The 16,802-nt window shown below is 43.4% G+C and overlaps 1 protein-coding gene and 1 long non-coding RNA gene across 3 annotated transcripts; one reads left to right on the top strand and one right to left on the bottom strand.

The window, feature by feature from the left end:
• Window positions 1-1,085: 1,085 nt before the first annotated feature.
• On the bottom strand, window positions 1,086-4,592 carry LOC147235169 (uncharacterized). The gene is made up of 3 exons (XR_015109167.1): window positions 4,548-4,592; window positions 2,797-2,901; window positions 1,086-1,624 (listed from the first exon to the last, which is right to left on the bottom strand). It is a non-coding gene; the product is annotated as an uncharacterized LOC147235169 (long non-coding RNA).
• Window positions 4,593-4,655: 63 nt separating this feature from the next.
• On the top strand, window positions 4,656-15,783 carry phf12b (PHD finger protein 12b). 2 transcript variants are annotated; one of them, XM_086140863.1, is made up of 15 exons: window positions 4,656-5,356; window positions 5,653-5,834; window positions 7,586-7,658; window positions 7,756-8,212; window positions 9,042-9,162; window positions 9,253-9,385; window positions 9,488-9,652; window positions 9,770-9,913; window positions 10,642-11,299; window positions 12,469-12,588; window positions 12,671-12,814; window positions 12,895-12,990; window positions 13,635-13,717; window positions 13,803-13,941; window positions 14,613-15,783. In XM_086140863.1, exons 1-15 carry the CDS (start codon window positions 5,291-5,293, stop codon window positions 15,026-15,028), a joined length of 2,997 nt encoding a protein of 998 aa, XP_085996989.1. In that variant the 5' UTR covers window positions 4,656-5,290; the 3' UTR covers window positions 15,029-15,783. The 2 variants fall into 2 exon arrangements, with proteins under 2 accessions (XP_085996989.1, XP_085997000.1); XM_086140874.1 differs by lacking the exons at window positions 4,656-5,356; window positions 5,653-5,834; window positions 7,586-7,658 and having other exon boundaries at window positions 7,797-7,920; window positions 8,012-8,212.
• Window positions 15,784-16,802: the final 1,019 nt, after the last annotated feature.

Genomic DNA, 16,802 nt, shown 5'->3' with positions numbered 1-16,802 from the left:
GTAAAAGTCCTGAACTTCAACCTACTGATTGAAGGTTGACATTTTGGAAACGTGCAACCAACGCAAGGAGCAAGTTTAGCCCTCCGAAGGAAGACAAAAACCTTGAGTTGCGTAATGTAATATAATGCACTGCAATGTCGGCCTCAAGTTTCTTCGATGGTAAATTATTGTCCTAAAAGCGACGACATCACAAAGAGTATTAAGATTCACTGAAAGAGAGAGATGCTCAGATCCCTGATGTTTGCATCATTTCACCAAGGATTGTAACATTTAGCAACAATTTTAAAAACGCTGCTCTGTTATGAAAGCAGTTTGGGAACATGAAGCATAAAGGGGATTAAAAATGGTAGCCAGGTTTTTCAGGTTTCACACTGCCTGCCAGGGAATGACAAAAACACCATTGTTGGTTATATTTTCAGCAGCAGTGGATCATTTGCATGATGTCGTCTCCATCTTTGATAGGGCTGGGCAATATAAATCAATATATCATCTGATAATGACTTCTAATTATTTATTTAATATTCATAAAATCTGAGATGCTTTCAGTTGTGTGTTTCCAAAATTATTTCCTGCTTTACAAACAAATGTCCTGAATTTTTAGATCATTAAAAACAGTTTTTGATAAAGTTTTGATAAACTTAAAAAAATTAGAAGAAAAAAAATTGCCTTTACTAGCAGCATTGGAATATACATTCATGCATTTTTACATAAATACATGGATCAGGGGATTATGGATTATAATATATATAGATAATATATATATAGTGATCCATATATATATATATATATATACATATATGTGTGTGTATATATATACATATATATGTATATATATGTGTGTGTATATGTAAACATATATATGTGTGTGTGGTGTATATATATATATATATATATACATCTATATATATATATATAGATGTATATATATACATACACACACACACACAAGTACAGCTATGGTATCCACATTGCAAAATAAAAATACAAAAATAAATAAAACATACCAACCACATTTTTACATTTTTGCTTTCCTTTATTTAAATCAAACGTATATATATATACTAATTTGGCCCTCAGCTGCGAGACACACTAACTTCTTTCCATTCTCTCTCACTGTATGAGTGGGCATGGCAGTCCCTGCTGTGTGCAACCTACCGCTACTTTATGTGGGTTGATGAGGCTGTCTTGGTATATATATGTAAAAAAGACATATATGTATATGTGTGTGTGTGTGTGTGTGTGTGTGTGTGTGTGTGTGTGTGTACACACACAACAGGTGAAGAAAAGTATCAGGGTGTAATGTGTAATGAAGAATCTCAGCAAGGATGAAAGGTGTATAAGACAGTGGTGAGAGCAGCAATGCTTTATGGTTCAGACACGTCGGCATTGAGATAAAGACTGGAAGCCGAGCTGGAGGCAGCAGAGATGAAGATGTTGAGGTTCTCTTTGGAAGTGATCAGGGCGGAGAGGATCGGGAATGAGTCCGTCAGAGGGACGGCAAATATTAGATGTTTTGGAGAGAAGGTCTGAGAGGCCGGACGGAAATGGTTTGGTGGTTTACAGAGGAGGGATGGTGAACATATTGGTAGACGGATGCTGAGTTTGGAACTGCCATGCAAGAGACCTAGAGGAAGACCAAGGAGAAGATTTATGGATGTAGAGTGTCAGAGGACATGGAGTTATCTGGTGTGAAAGAAGAGGAAACAGGTCAAGTGGAGGACGTTGATTCATTGTGGCGACCCCTGAAGGGAGGAGCCGAAAGGAAAAGAGGATCTATAACTTCTGAATCGTGTGCTATTGGCTTGGCCTTGACCTCTTTTATGATTCCTGTTTCTGTCCACTGTCAGTTTCCCACTGAGACACAATACATCTTTGTAAGACATTTTACAAGTGGGCATAATGATCAGACAGGGCTATTTTAACAAAATCTAGAGTTTATGTCAAAGAAAGTGTTTTTTATTTACCCCAAAACACATTCATCATATATTCCAGCACTGTTTTTTTTCAACTGTTTTTCCTGTTTGTTTTTTTTTTAAATATTTTTTGTATGAGGTGCATTACATGAACAATGGCTGGTCAAATAATTTGTCTGGTATGATTGACAGGTGAAAATATTTTAGGTATGTATTTAGAACAAACAATGTCTATTGTCAACTACTCCAACTACATCTTAACACACTCGTCTGTTAAAGAAAGAAATGGCGTTTAAATTCAGAAAGAAACCAAGCGGGTGCATTTCCTGATATCACAGTTTCAAAGTAGCATTAATCTACGGTATAAAGTGATATGATAAATGTATGATTTTCAATGAGTTATTGTTTCCTCCATTCATTAAAACGATTCCCAAAAGAATGATTCGACTGCAGAAAGTAAGAAACAAGGACATTAGTTTCATTTGTTACTAAAACAAATTAATGTAGCATTAAATCAAATGCATCTTGGATTCATAGTTTGTCACCGTCAATTTTGTTACATTCCACTGAAGCAGAAGAAACAAGTTTTAATTGTTACAATTAAACAATTGTTTAATTGTTGTAAGTTTTAATTCACCTGTTCAGAGATAGTGTCTAAAATCGGACCTGCTTTTGTTGCTGCAACACAAACAACATATTGTCGTATAATAATATTGTATCTCTGCAAGGTGGTGTACTGACGGCGATCACCTACTTTTCTTTCATTGACCATGAAGTTCCGATAATACCGTGCCACAAACATTGTCAATAAAAGCTATTATTCAGAAAATAAATGTAGCTCACTTATTGTGTTATTCAGTGAGTTGAATGAGTAAATACGTACCTAATGACTGGCACATATTCTCTTCCACTACTGCGGATTTCAAAGGTGACTCGTGTCAAATTTACTCTTCGCATCTTCAAGATTCAAAAAGCAAGACAACAATAACTGCAAAAAATGAGCAGAAGGTTACAAACTATTTTTCGATCAGGAAAGGTGTATTTTAATGCAACTATGCATTATGCCACTATGTATTTGAATGCAAATATGCATTAATGCAAAACTTAAATACAACTTTCAGAAGCCCTCTTAGAAGCACTTTGAGAAAAGTTAAATTACTCATTTCCCCGAGCAGAGGAAATTGACAAGTTTATTACAGTGTACATGTGAAACGATTGTTTTGGTGTCGTACTGTGGAAGTTTAACTGTCCCCACATTTTTTGCCCTGCTACCACAAAGTGCCCCCATAAACATGCCAACTGTACGGGGCGTATACTGAATTCTCATCGAACATTAGAATGTATGGTTCCTATTTGGTAAGGGGAGCTAGAGGCAAAGTTTACAGACAGCAAACTTTTAATATAAAGTTGAAACTTTCATTTCAATTATATTGTGCATTATGCTGACACGATATGTTTCATTTGTCTAACTTTTACTTGATCTTTTGTGCTATCCATAACATGGCCCTGCACAGCCCACACACCAAGTGAAAGTTACATCGACTGCATGTCTGAAGATCATCTCAATTCTATGAGCCAAAGTTCAGAAGTACCACTGAAATTAAAGGGTAAGTGGAATGTAGAAAACATAATAAATATAATTTATAGCTAAATACAACGGAGCGCTGCTTCCCTCTGCTGGCGAGGGTTACTAATTACCCATCTGCCATCTGGTTTAATCATCCTGCTACTCTTTCTGACTTCCACCTTGAAGAAACAGTCTTTGGAAATGTGTAAATCCATTTGAGTTATTGGTATTTCACCCTTAAAAAAGGGCAAAACGACCTAAATTCAATGACACGTAATTTAAGTCCAACAAATTCACACGTCACATTGCAGTAATGCACACTTTTCTCAGTAGGTCACACCACTTTTAAATTAATCTTACTTATATGCTTATCAAAAAAAAATGCATACCTAAATGTTTCAATGTGTCAATATTTTTTGTACCACATAGCCATTCAAATGACAATATAAGAATGCAATTTATGAATTGGTGTTTAAATATTTAAAATAACATTCTGCTATCATTCCCAAATGTTCTGGACATGTTCATGAGGATTGGCTGACTTTTTCCTTCCAGATATCTCTTGCTAATAATTCTTTTACCTGTTGTTAATAGTTTAAGATGATGAAAATAAACATCTTTATACTTATCAATATGTGTATTTCATGCTCTCTGGCACAGCAAGCTGGCAATGGTAGTTTTCGTGGCGTTGGTAAAAAGCGATGGCAGTAACAGTTGAGTAGTTTGGGAAAAAATATATACATTTTTTTTTTTTACAAGCAGCCGTTTCATTTAAAATGTCGCGGGAAGCTGCAGATGTCGGATTAAATTCCAGGTGAATTTACAGTAAACTAAAATAATCCCGAAAGAAGCAGCAGTAACCCAGAATCCAAGCATTGATTACGTATAGCCCGGTGACCGCTAGAATCAGGAAACACTGCTAGCTAGCTTTAGCCGCAGTCCCCGAATACAAACAACAGAAACATAATTCACAGTAACGTCATCGAGATAAATAGAAGTGAGTGCCGACGGTGGGTTGAAAAGATATCGGCAAAATGTTCTAATATAATAAAAGAACATAAGTTCACCGGTTAAATTTAGAACTACATTGCTCCAAGTTTGCCACATTGGTGTACGCTAGCTATATCCTTTGCAGTGCGCATGCGCACCCGGCAGTTCGCGGTTGCGCCAAGTGGTAGAGGATGTTGCTAGCAGCCAGTGTAGATGCACTGCCTTTTTCACAACAATAACATCAACCAAATTTGCATCTTTGCATCTAGTGTTGTGGATTATACATCGCAAGCGTCGTCGGAAATCGCGTAGTGGACCGCGTCAAGATAACTGCCCCTGTTTGTTTGTGGCAACGTCTTGTGTTGACAATGGGAGCGGAGGGGTTTGCAGATTTACAAGGCTTCTTTTTGCAGGAGCAGAAACAAGAATCATGGCTGGCCAGCTAGGCCGCAGTTAGATTTTGTGGCTAGCAACGACAGTCTTTTGATATACGATATTGCGTTTGCGCTTAGCCTTACCACTTACACGTGGCGCTAAGAATCCAGCGTTTTAACTTCAGAATTAACTCGTGTTTTTGGTGTCTTTGTTTTGGACGGCAACACAAGTTGGTGGCCCCGATAGCTCCACAACCTTGACTGGTTGACGTCTTGCCTCCGTCGCTAGCTGATTTAGCGTGCTAACGGTAGCTAGCATATTTTGGCCAGCCATCCGTTGGCGAAAACACTCGGGAAAAGACTTTCATCGTGGGATCTCGTCTCGCCGTTGCGTGCCCTGAACGCACCTGTATCGCGTATTCGTAGTGCAACGTATGCTTGGATGAATGTGGGACAAAATGGAGACCCCGACGATTGTGTACGATTTGGACACCTCTGGGGGCTTAATGGAGGTAAGGTTGTTTGGCCCAAGGGCTTCGAGTGAAATGCACACGATTAAGATATGATTGTATCGGCGACCGATGGAGTTAGAGCACCAAAGTCTGCTGTCAAGCGTTTCGTGTTTTATCAACTTGCTCGTTCAAATTGACAATGGAGGCCACAAGTTCTCGGTAGTAACCTCTCTGCCTCCCGAGGCTTAGCATGGACTGGAACCGCGGGCAGAAGATCGCAAATTCCCCAACATCGCACCTCGTCTCGTTTATGAAAACCGAGAGCACAGATTGACGCTTTTATTCATATTTTACAGCAAATACAGACACTGCTGGCACCCCCGAAGTCCGAAGAGGTAGAGAAGAGAAGTCGGAAGTTAGTGAGAGACGTGCGGAGGAGCGGTAGGGCCACCAACCACGACACCTGCGATAGTTGCCGGGAAGGGGGAGACTTGCTGTGCTGCGACCACTGCCCGGCAGCCTTCCACCTCCAGTGCTGGTAAGTTTTTCCCTCATCATCCTAAAAGTAGCTAAGCAAGTGTGGTTTAAATCCATGCCAAACAAAGAGATTGCCAAGCAGAGAAGCTCGAATGGGGCTGTTTCAACGTTCATGTTGCTCCTCTCGCTGCACGAATGTTCAAAAGTTATGCCCCGGTATAAGTTTTCCCATATATATAAGTGATCCCACATCGGATCATGTTAGCAGAGCGCCATTGTCCGCCAGTTTGCTCGCTTTCCCTCACTTTTGCTCTGCATTCTTTTGGAAAAACGACACCGGCGAGGCGAGCAGGCAGGGGAGCCTCCACTGCACTTTTGCATGTTCAATTGAGTTCATTTTGTGCCGGATCGATCGGAACCTAAGAGCTTAATGACACGTATCTTGGCAGCAAACGTGCTTGCGGTGCACAGCACCCAAAGAAATGTGCATCTTGGGTCCGGACATCAGAAGTTATAATGTGCCACACAGCTGAGTAGCAGGAAGCGGCTAACGGCGGTGTTGTGCATCTATTTCCACGCGTGGAAGTTGCTTCACCCCGCTCCGGTGGATAAAGTCAATGCTCGGGGGGGATCATCATTTCATTCATCGCCCGCCCAGTTTCGCTTTCAGTAGAGATATGGGGGCTAAAATAAAGATGTAAGAGAAGCTCGGTGTGGTACGGACTAGCTTGCAGTCGGTCCTCCCCTCCTGCCGCGGCTGCAGCCAGCGGAGCTGCCGCTGCTAAAAATGGAGTCGAGGCTGCTTCTGTTTACAATATGGCGACCTCCCTGCTCTTTTTTTTCGGCTCCACCGCCATCTTACCAACAATTTTAGTTTTGGGGGGGGGATTTAAAAAACGTTGATTTATGTATAAACGTGCAATTGAAATGCGGCTCTCCGCTCCGCGGGGTCCGCCGCGGAACCCCCTCCCTTTCCCGTGCAGCGTTTCCCCAGCGCCGCCTCGCTCGGCTCTCCGGGGAAACATCTGCTTCCACGGTTCCAACTTGCATCGGGGACAGTTAGATGGAGAAGGTAACCTGGAAAGAACCGCCATATATGGTCAGGACAGTGCAGGGCTTTTCCTCTCTCATCTCCCTCGCATGTTCGGAAGCCGCATTGCCGCCGTCAACATGCTTATCGGTTGAAACTCTTTGCTTTCGAATAACAGATTTTTCGGCTGCAAAGCCCCGACCTCGGAAAATACCCCGCTTGCATTCAACTCCTTGGATTTGTCATTTCGACAGACGCGATGAGAACATTATTGGTGTCGTTCTGCACAGCTGTTTATACAATTATAAACATCTTCATAAAATCCGTCAGTGCATAACGTGAAAAAGATGCATAGGGCTTAGTTTTGCTCATCCATGATGGGCATTTCCCAAACTGTAATGCAATTTCATCCCACTAGATGGAGGCATTGGGGCACCTTAAATTGACTATTAGTACAGATGTAAGCCACCAACACGGATAGTTCAACAGATTTTAAATCACCGATTAAAAAGTATCAAAAGAACGACATGCGTATGTTAATCATTATCATGATTGTTCTTTTCTGTATTGTCTTTGGTAAGATAATACTTTAAAGAAGCAGAAGAAGACGAAAACTGTTGATCCCCATAGGGGAAATTCTTGCCAACATTCCAAATTTGTATGAAATATGCATACTCAGGTGTTTAATCTTGTTCTACTACAGTAAGTTGTTTTTTTCGTGAACATATTTTTCAAGCTGGTTATTCTTAAGTGTGTGTTTGTGTGTGTGTGTTCATTTTCAGTAACCCACCTCTGAGTGAAGAAATGCTTCCCCCTGGAGAATGGATGTGTCATCGCTGCAATGTTCGAAAAAAAGTAAGCAGGTTTTATCCTCGGTAATTGAAATCCCGCCGTTGAGATGTAAAGTCCGTTCTGTTTGACTTGATGGGTCTGTCGTCCTGTTTTCGTTCAGAAGCGAGAACAGAAATCAGAACAAACCAATGGTCTCCCAGATAAGTGCTCCACCAAGCGCTCAGCATCCCCAGCTGTGGAACTGGAGCTCAATGCCGGCCCGTTACGGCTTGATGGTCTGCCTCCAGGGGCTGGAGCAGCAGGGCCAGGTCTCCGAGTGGCTCAGGTACGCCTCCTGGACCGCAGAACCAGCAGCAGGCCAAGCAGCCGACCAGGCACACCCACTTCCAACACTTCATCTACCCCAACCCCCTCAGAGGAGCAGAACGACGGTGAGGAAGAGGTGGCTGAACCTGAGGATGATATTCAGGGAGCCGAGCTAGAGAGCACGGCGCTTTCCGTTCCGACACCTCGCCTCCTCAAGAGGCCCTTTCAGTTGCTCATCGCTGCTGCTATGGAAAGAAATCCTACACAATTCCAGCTCCCCAGTGAGCTCACTTGTACCACTGCATTGCCAGGTCAGTCGTTTGTCAACGCTCTGTTCGGCTATTGAAAATAACGGCATCTTTTGCTTGAAATTGTGTCTGGGGAATAACTGTTCTAAATAGCTCTGCGGGACACACACACACACACACACACACACACACACTCACAGAATTCACAAGTATCAGTCACAAATGCATGCTCGTGATTGTCCAACTGGGTTACATTTAAATAAATACAGCCCTTATGATCGCACTTTTGAGAAATTACACTTATCTCATTGGTTAAAGCGGATAAAGGGAACTCACAGTTTCAAAATCATCTATAAAGGGAAGAAATGACAAAAATAAAAGAGCAAAAATGGCACGAAGCATTTGAATAATCATCATAAAAACACTGCAAAAATGATTACAATTCCCCAGACAGCAACGCTTACCTCTATGCATGCATGTATTGTTTGCATGCCGGGCCAGTTTTGGGCTAGCAAGTGTCACGGGTGTCAATAACTTTATTGCGGTTCAGAATAACGCCACATTTCCCTCGAGTGTGTAAAGATTACAACTTTACTGTAACGACCTTCATACTATTATATACGCTTTCTCACGACATTTAATCCGGGCATGCGGTTACAAGCTCCTGTGTGAATTCATGGTGCGATTCAAGTGGGTTTCCTCATAGTGGCTATTATTTTGCTGTGACTCCCGTCTCGGACCAGGAGTTGTTTTAGCAACCCAACTAAAGGTAGACAAGGTGGTGCTGGACGATGAACCAAATCCTGAACTTGTATATCTTCCTTTTGACACAGAAGAAGGTGAAGCTGCTGGATTCTCAAATGTTTTTATCTTGTCGTATTTTGCCACACAGGTAGCAGTAAGCGAAGGAGGAAAGAGGAATTACTAGGGAAGCCCTTCAGGCGGCCTCAGCACGAACTGGATCCCAACGGCTTGGTTCCTTTACCAGTGAAAGTCTGCTTCTCATGCAACAGGTTGATACTGGAGTGTTTTCAGTAACGGATGGATGGATATGGAGTGTTTAGCATCTTATGTTGATTGACTTGCATTCTTTTCTGTCCAAGGAGTTGCAGGTTGGCTCCGCTGATCCAGTGCGACTATTGTCCCCTCCTGTTCCACATGGACTGTCTGGACCCTCCTCTCACTGCTCTTCCAGCGGGCAAGTGGATGTGCCCAAATCACGTCGAGCACTTAGTGGTATGCGGCTCCTTGTTTCAAGTGTTTTTACAGATTTTTTTTTTTCTAGAATTACAGAGTCAACAAAGTTTGCTATTACAACTGTTACTTTTTTTTACACAGCTGAATCAGAGGAGTCTGAGCCTATCTAGCCGCTGTCAGCTTTTTGACCAGTTCCAGGACCGGATGTCCCAACATGCTGTAAAATTGGACTTCCTGCGGAGAATCCATCGGCAGTACGCGCCTCACTGGCAAGCAACTAACCAGCATAACAAGAAGGCCATCAAGGTACACCTGCGAGCAACAGTAGTTCATTCCACATTGTAAAATGACATCGATCTATTCCTTGTAATGATGAAGGGTAACTACAGCGGTATCTTTCAACCCATAACCGTTTCACCCCAGGTGCCTGACGCCATCAAGTCCCACTATAGGAACCCTCCCCCTACACTACACCCTGCAGGGGTGCGCCAGTTGGAATTGGTGTGTAGCGGCATCCCTGAAACACAGCCCTTGAAGTTCCTCACCACCGAGGCCGAGCAGCAGGAGGTAGGAGGGAAAACCTCGCATCCTATTCCGTTCTGCCACGTTGTGATTTTTTTACTTTATATGACATGCTATTTGAGATGCTATTTGAGATATTTGTAATGTAATGTAATATATAAACAGGGGAGTGCAAAAATTGTCAAAGCTTCAGTTCCTATTTCTTCCTTTTTCATAAAAACATGTACCAGTTTTTATATATCAATCTTATCGTACCGGTTTATGATGTAACATTTTCTTTTCATGATGAGTTTACAGAAAATCGTGTCTATTGTATTAGCTGCATATAATATTTGAGCAGGAATTAGGTAAAACAGGTAATTCTGTCTCATACTCAAGTTGTATCATGCTGAAATTCTTAAACGGAAGCGTGTATAATCAGACTTGCATAATTGGATATCGATCGGACACCAGGACATATCGATTCTGGAGTTTCTCTGGAGGATCGGTTATTATAACGCTCATCAATTGTGTTTGACAATCCAACGCTGAATGGGGATGTTCATCGTCAAAAGAAGAATTAAGTCCTGATTTGTAAGAAAATAAAAGGACACAAACCGTGTCTATTTCTCCAAAAATCAACCCAATCTTTCAACTTGTAATTCATTACACCACCGCAAGAATGAGTCGTGATGAGTCTAGTTTTGCAACGGCGACATAAATCTTCATCGGTTAAGAGATCATCTCTTCCTGTACTTGCTCGTAATATTGTCTCCTTCGGTTTTGTTTAACAGTGGCTTCAGGATGTCATCGCCCTCCAGTGCAGTATTATGCGTCACCTTTCTTCCAAGCAGAAGGCTTTATCCTGCTCGATAGCAGAGTGGGACTCTGAGAAGAATGCCTGCACTAAATCAGAGGAAGTAAAAACTCAAGCGTCTTTTGAAAGGACTCCTACCCCTGACCCGTGTTCCAAACCCTGCGTTAGCCCCGATAACCCCCAGGGGTCGTCGTCGTCGGAGCCGGATGCTTGTAAATACAACACGACGCCCTGTCGTGATTGCAGGAAACCCAACGGACCTCTAGCGGCGGAGGGTCAGCCTCCCAAAGCCAACGGACCTGTAGACTGTAGCTGTGGGTCCGAGGCTTGTAGGCAAACGCAGCTGCAGCACAGACTGAAGGCCGGCTCACAACCCCCAGATTTAGCCGTAGCCCCTGGCCCGCCCAACCACCTGGCAGCAGAAACGGTGAAGAAGGAGCCCGAGAGCTCCGCGGAAGACTGCGCGCAGAAACGCGGCGCCGACGCCCCGACGATATGGCCCCAGAAGGAAAATAAAACGAGCGGCGATGAGAAATCCTCCCACTCCGTCAGCGGCGTTGCCCTCCAAGACGCGCCATCTAACGGCAACCAGATGCAAGATTCCAGCAAGCTAGCGGCATCGGTGACACCGCCAGGTACACGGCCGGCCAACACGCTGCAGATAAATGTGGCAAATAACTCGGTATATTTGGTATAATAACTGATATGATAATTCTATATCAAGACGGAATGACGTTTTGCAATCGATTCAAATTTATCTTTGCATTAGCGTAAACTCACTTGCTTGCAATGAGTAACACGGGCTCAGGTACCCAAAGTCGGTGTCGGGTTACAGGCCAAAAATATAACTTGTGTTGGAATGCGGCATGAATTCACACGCGGCGGCATTGTGACATCGGCAATGATACACCGAATATAAACAAAAAAGGGAAGTTGAAATAAATAGATATGGGAATCTTAATGACATCCTCACGCCAGTCGAAATTAGAGCCTGTCACTCCAGTCTTGTTGTTCCTGGAGCAGAACTGTTGTGTTAAGCAGCGGTTTTGAAAGTGACTCCTACCGCAGCTAAGACTTTAGATTAGAGATCCAGGTGAGTTCATAACTCTTTATGGAGTCACTGGTTTTGGCGTGAGACGCACGTTTGGAGGGCTGATATGGAACGGAAATGTTGGTCGCTGATCTAAGAGGCCCAAAACAGACCCAACCTCAACTCGGTCTATGTTGTACAAACACGGTGGAACCAAGAAGCCATCAGCCACTTTGACACACCTGGTTTCTTGTAACGCTGCCGTTTATTTATTGAATCAAATGCGTCTTTACCAACGTAATGGTAGTAACACACACAGGCCACCCATTCTTATTAGAATATTTGTCAATTTAGGTTTAGTGTTTTTTTTTTGCCCCTGAGTGAAATATCAGCTCATCTGCACTTAGAAATTTGATTTTAAAGTCCCGCTGTTATTTGTAAAGATGGATAGCTTCCACTTTATTAATCCAGAAGGAAATTGTTGTGCTGGACGGCTCCAAGAATACAGGAATAATATAAAGATAACAAAGGCATTAGAGAAGTGAAGTACAATAAAAATGTATAATGAGTAGTTTGCAAATAGACTTGAGATTTTTAATAGTCTTTAGCAGGCATAATGAAATTCTACTGAGAGCCATAAGGCATAAGTATAAATAAACAGCACTTCATATAATACCGGAATTAAGATTCGTTCAGAACGAAAGCACCATAACGGCAATGTCACGGCAAATCCCAGAGGAGCGTCAGCTCACCGAGCCCTCGGTGTCTCTGCAGCTCCGTGCTCGTCCGACCTGAAAGCCGGCGCCGACCCGACGGACTCGCCGCTACCCGCCTCTCTCTCCTCCGGCACCAACTTGTCCAACTGCCTGAAGGACTGGATGGATGAGGATGGCGGTAAGCGGCTTCTCTCGACGACGGCGGCCGATGAGGTAGAAGCGCGGCGGTGTCTAACCTGTGTTTGCACATCTCCACCAAGGCATCGAAGTGGAGAAACTGGACATAGAAATGATCAAGATGTTGGCGTGGCAGAGGATCCAACAGCTCTTCCCCCACAAAGCGCCCGGCGGCCCCTCTTTGGCCGCCGGTACCCCCGCCAAGAACCCGCCCCCCCACCCCGACTGTAAGACCGGAGGCCGTTCATTTCCAGATATCCGTTTTGTAAATGGTTGCCGGCGTTACATTGAACTCTCTTGCCAACAGGTCAGAAAAAGCTGCAAGCGCGAGCCATCTTCTATCCGCTGACAGGGAAAGGAAAAGCTGTTAACATGTGCTACAGGACTTTATACATCGGATCTGGTGAGACCCGGACGCTCCGCCGGGTGTGAAGTTGCTTATATCCAGGAAGGGGATCTGGAAAGGGGGGAAAACGCTAAAAGCTGGGATATTAAACTCGAGGGTTTAAGAGGAAAAAGGTCGTGTATCTCGCTTACAGATTGATTTTCTTTACCAATTCCTGGAAAAGCAACTGATAGTAGAACTAGAAAGTCTCTCCTTACATAAGACTTCTGAATTAGACTGAGCTTTTTATTTAGAATAAAGCAGTGGATATTACCAACCCTCCCCTGGTGTTGATGCAAATTTCAGTTTTGGATGGAGTGATTGCAGCAAATGATATATATATATATATATATATATATTGTTTAAAGCAAACTCTTTTCTAAAGCTGATGAGATGAGAACAACTTTATTTATCCCGAAGGAAATTGTTGTGCCAAAGTTTCAAGTAAAAACATATCAGTAATAGATAATAGTAGGAAGGAGGAAGAATAAGAAACACAATGAAATATAAATTGTCTTAACTTTTAACTGTTAACTACAAAGATTTGAAGATTCCCTGCAGCTAAGGGAAGAGGAATTAAAACATATCATGATATTTTGACCTGTTAAATAACGAAGACCATGCCAGAGCAATAACACGGTGACTTGTTGTCCGTCCTGCAGGTGCTGACATGGATGTGTGCCTTACCAACTACGGTCACTGCAACTACATTTCGGGGAAACACGCCTGTATATTCTATGACGAGGTAAGATCTCCGGAGGCGCCGCGTCGCTTCACGTTTTGACCCGAACCGACGGCGCCGTCACTGATCCCGCGCTCTGTCCGTGCAGAACACCAAGCACTACGAGCTGCTCAACTACAGCGAGCACGGCACCACGGTGGACAACGTACTGTATTCCTGTGATTTCTCGGAGAAGGCGTCGCCCTCGCCGCCCAGCGGCCTGGTGGCCAAAGTCCAGGGTATCATCCGTGAGTCTGAGAGCGCCGCTCGCCACGTCCTCCACGCCGCATGGAAACAGTCATGAGCTGCCTTTTTCCCGGACTTACGTGATGGGAACCAGGACTTAATTCACGCGTCCGTGAAGAATCTCAGCCGCAAAAAGATTTGACTTTGAATGATTTGATTGAATCCAGGCGGAGGTTTGGCCAGGATTCTTAGTATTTATAATTTGAGGAGGAGTTTGAAAGCAAAATCAGTTTGAAGAAAAACGGTATACTTGAGGAACAGGAGTCGATGTCTAGATGTGTAAGTTGGCAGCGATATTTAAACACTAAGGTCTGGCTAAGACAAGGACCAATAAGAAAGTGACATTTTTTCAACTTTTATTTCAGTTAGATTCAAACTTCCAGCGCTAAATATATCAAATGAACGGGCTAGTCTTGTTTTACCGGCTTGACATGAATGTAAAAGTTGACTAAATGACCTTAGTTGAAGCCGTCGCTGTCAATCACGGCCTTAGATATCAGCAGGCGTCACGAGGCGACAATAAGACGGCCGACGTCTCGACCAAAATTCAAAACTTGCCGCGAAAGTGCTCCGGTTCTTTACCGAACTTCTCACTTTGCCATTTTCTCATGATCGATTCCAGCACAGTTTTGGGTTCGCGTCAGTTCGGACACTCAAGTGTTTTTGTCCGCAGGTCGCAGTAAGAAGCGGGAGGAGGACGAGGGCCCGAGCTCGGCGTCCGGCTCGCCGCCGGCCGGCGGCGTCATGAGCAGCCGTCCTCAGGGCGGCCCGGAGCTGTCGTGCAGCTGCAAGGCGAGCAGCTCCAGTCTGATCGGCGGCAGCGGGGCGGGCTGGGAAGGCACGGCGCTGCTGCACCACGGCAGCTACATCAAGCTGGGCTGCATGCAGTTTGTCTTCAGCGTTACTGAATTTGCCGGCAAGCAACCCAAAGAGGAGCAGACCGCCGGCGGCCCCGCCGCCGCCGCCGTCCCGCTGACCCAAGCCGGCGCCGGCGCCGCGGCCGGCGGCCCCTCCGGCCGGGACGAGTCCAACCCCGAAGCCGCGCCCTCCCACCAAGTGCCCGCTCAGCACTCCAACTCTGTTCCATAACCCGCCCGGAGACGCCCCGCATCACACCTTTAGTTTGCACCTTCCGACACACAATGAAGGGAAAGCTGCACAGCTGGCTGGACAACAGGGAAAAGTTTATTTTTTCATTTTTAATGATTTATATCCTTGCATGAACTTGAAGTATTATTGACAATCTCTTCTGTTTTTAAATGACTGACATCGACCCTCTGTTTTCATCAGACCGTTAAGATTTCAAGCAGATGATATTAGCAGGCGCGCTTTTTTTTTTTTTTCCTTTTTCCCCCCTCGCCCGTTTTTGCCAGTATATGTATTATGTATGGTGTAACTTTATTTTGTCAGTCAACCCATTTACCACAAATCATTTATTGTGTAGTAAGAATTCCATAAGTTCTAATTTCTTTTGCTGCTTTTGCACCACAGGTAGCTATATTTGTATGACAACATACATGCTTATACACTATATGTATATACAATGTAAATATGTAAAATTCAGTGCCTCTCAATTGGAGAAACATTGGATATCATGTAGATTTATCATTATTTGGTTTTTAACTGTACAGCTCATGACTTTGTGATACTGTGTAGAGTACCAGACGTTTTGTGATAAAAAAAATTGTTCTTAGTCTGTACTTTCCGCTGTAGTCCCTTCTGTAAATAGCTCCTATTTTAGCACTCATTTTAACATCCTGTGCTGCTCTGTATATAAGCACTTTTTGTCTGTACCTGCTTGTCTCTTCAAACCTGTAAATACAAAAAGATTTTCTAAGTACAAACTCAGTGGATCTGGATTTGACCTCTTCATTTCTCTCCTCGTGTTAATACAACCGAGCACACACACACCTCACGGAGACCACCTCTTTTTTTTTCTCGGGGAAAAATGTATGAATGTAAATTAAAACTCACTTAAATTGTCTCAAACTAGTGATGTAATTATGTTTGGTAAAATAGCCGTGGCGTCCGTCCAGGAACCGGGCCGGCGGCGCTGCCAGGCCGGCGCCTCTTAAATGTGCACAGAACTGTCGAATTACAGCTTTTCCATGAACAGATTCCTAGATGACAGTTAGCATTTGAGTGATCCAATGGAACTTGAACTTCAAAAGAAAATGAAGAGGTTGATTTCCAATTTCTTGATTTAGAATGAATAATAATTTCTCAATCCCTGGTGGGGAAACTGCTTGTCTTGAAAACAACAGTTGGAGGAGCCAAAACATGGCTCAAAGGCCGTTTTGCTTTTTTATCCGGCCCGCCAAACTATTTTCTTTTAATTGGTCTTTTCAATCAATATTGAATTCAGAAACTCCTTATCTTCTCCTTTTGTTCGATTGTGTGGATGCATGGATGGATGATGACATGCAAAATAATGTCAGAACATTTATATGAGCATTAATGATTTTTAAAGTTGAAATAAAATGCCAAAAAATGTAAATATTTAAATTGCAATTTTCATTTTGTTCAATTAACGTGACACCAAGTTGGCCCGCGGATAAAAATGAAATAAGAAATGTGTCCCGCCAGACAAAATAACTGCCCCGTTAGACGATGGAAGGATGGATCTAGAAGCCACCACTAGGTGACAATAGAATCCCACAGAAAACAAATATTTTCCTGCCTCTTTCGCAATAAGAGAAAAACAAAAATATAGATATACAGATAAAGCTTTTCTTTATCTGGGGTTTCACTGCATAGAAACACACAACCATTCATTTCCCATTTTTCCAATGAACCTGCTTCTCGTGGGAGGAAAGCGGAGGAAAGACACGCAGACGCCCATGTCTTCAAGCCTCATTTTGTA

This window comes from Fistularia commersonii, chromosome 3 (assembly GCF_037954325.1).
Source record: "Fistularia commersonii isolate RoL2024-O1a breed Wild chromosome 3, RoL_Fcom_v1.0, whole genome shotgun sequence".
Taxonomy (NCBI): Eukaryota; Metazoa; Chordata; class Actinopteri; order Syngnathiformes; family Fistulariidae; genus Fistularia; species Fistularia commersonii.
The sequence above is the reverse complement of the archived record's forward strand: the minus strand, read 5'-3'. Positions and strand labels throughout refer to the sequence as shown.

Excerpts from the sequence above, each read along its gene's own strand:
- phf12b (XM_086140863.1), top strand. The coding sequence starts at position 5,291 with ATGTGGGACAAAATGGAGACCCCGACGATTGTGTACGATTTGGACACC. Across the intron at positions 9,653-9,769 it reads ATAACAAGAAGGCCATCAAG|GTGCCTGACGCCATCAAGTC; the intron begins GTACACCTGCGA and ends GTTTCACCCCAG. Across the intron at positions 13,942-14,612 it reads CAAAGTCCAGGGTATCATCC|GTCGCAGTAAGAAGCGGGAG; the intron begins GTGAGTCTGAGA and ends TTTTGTCCGCAG.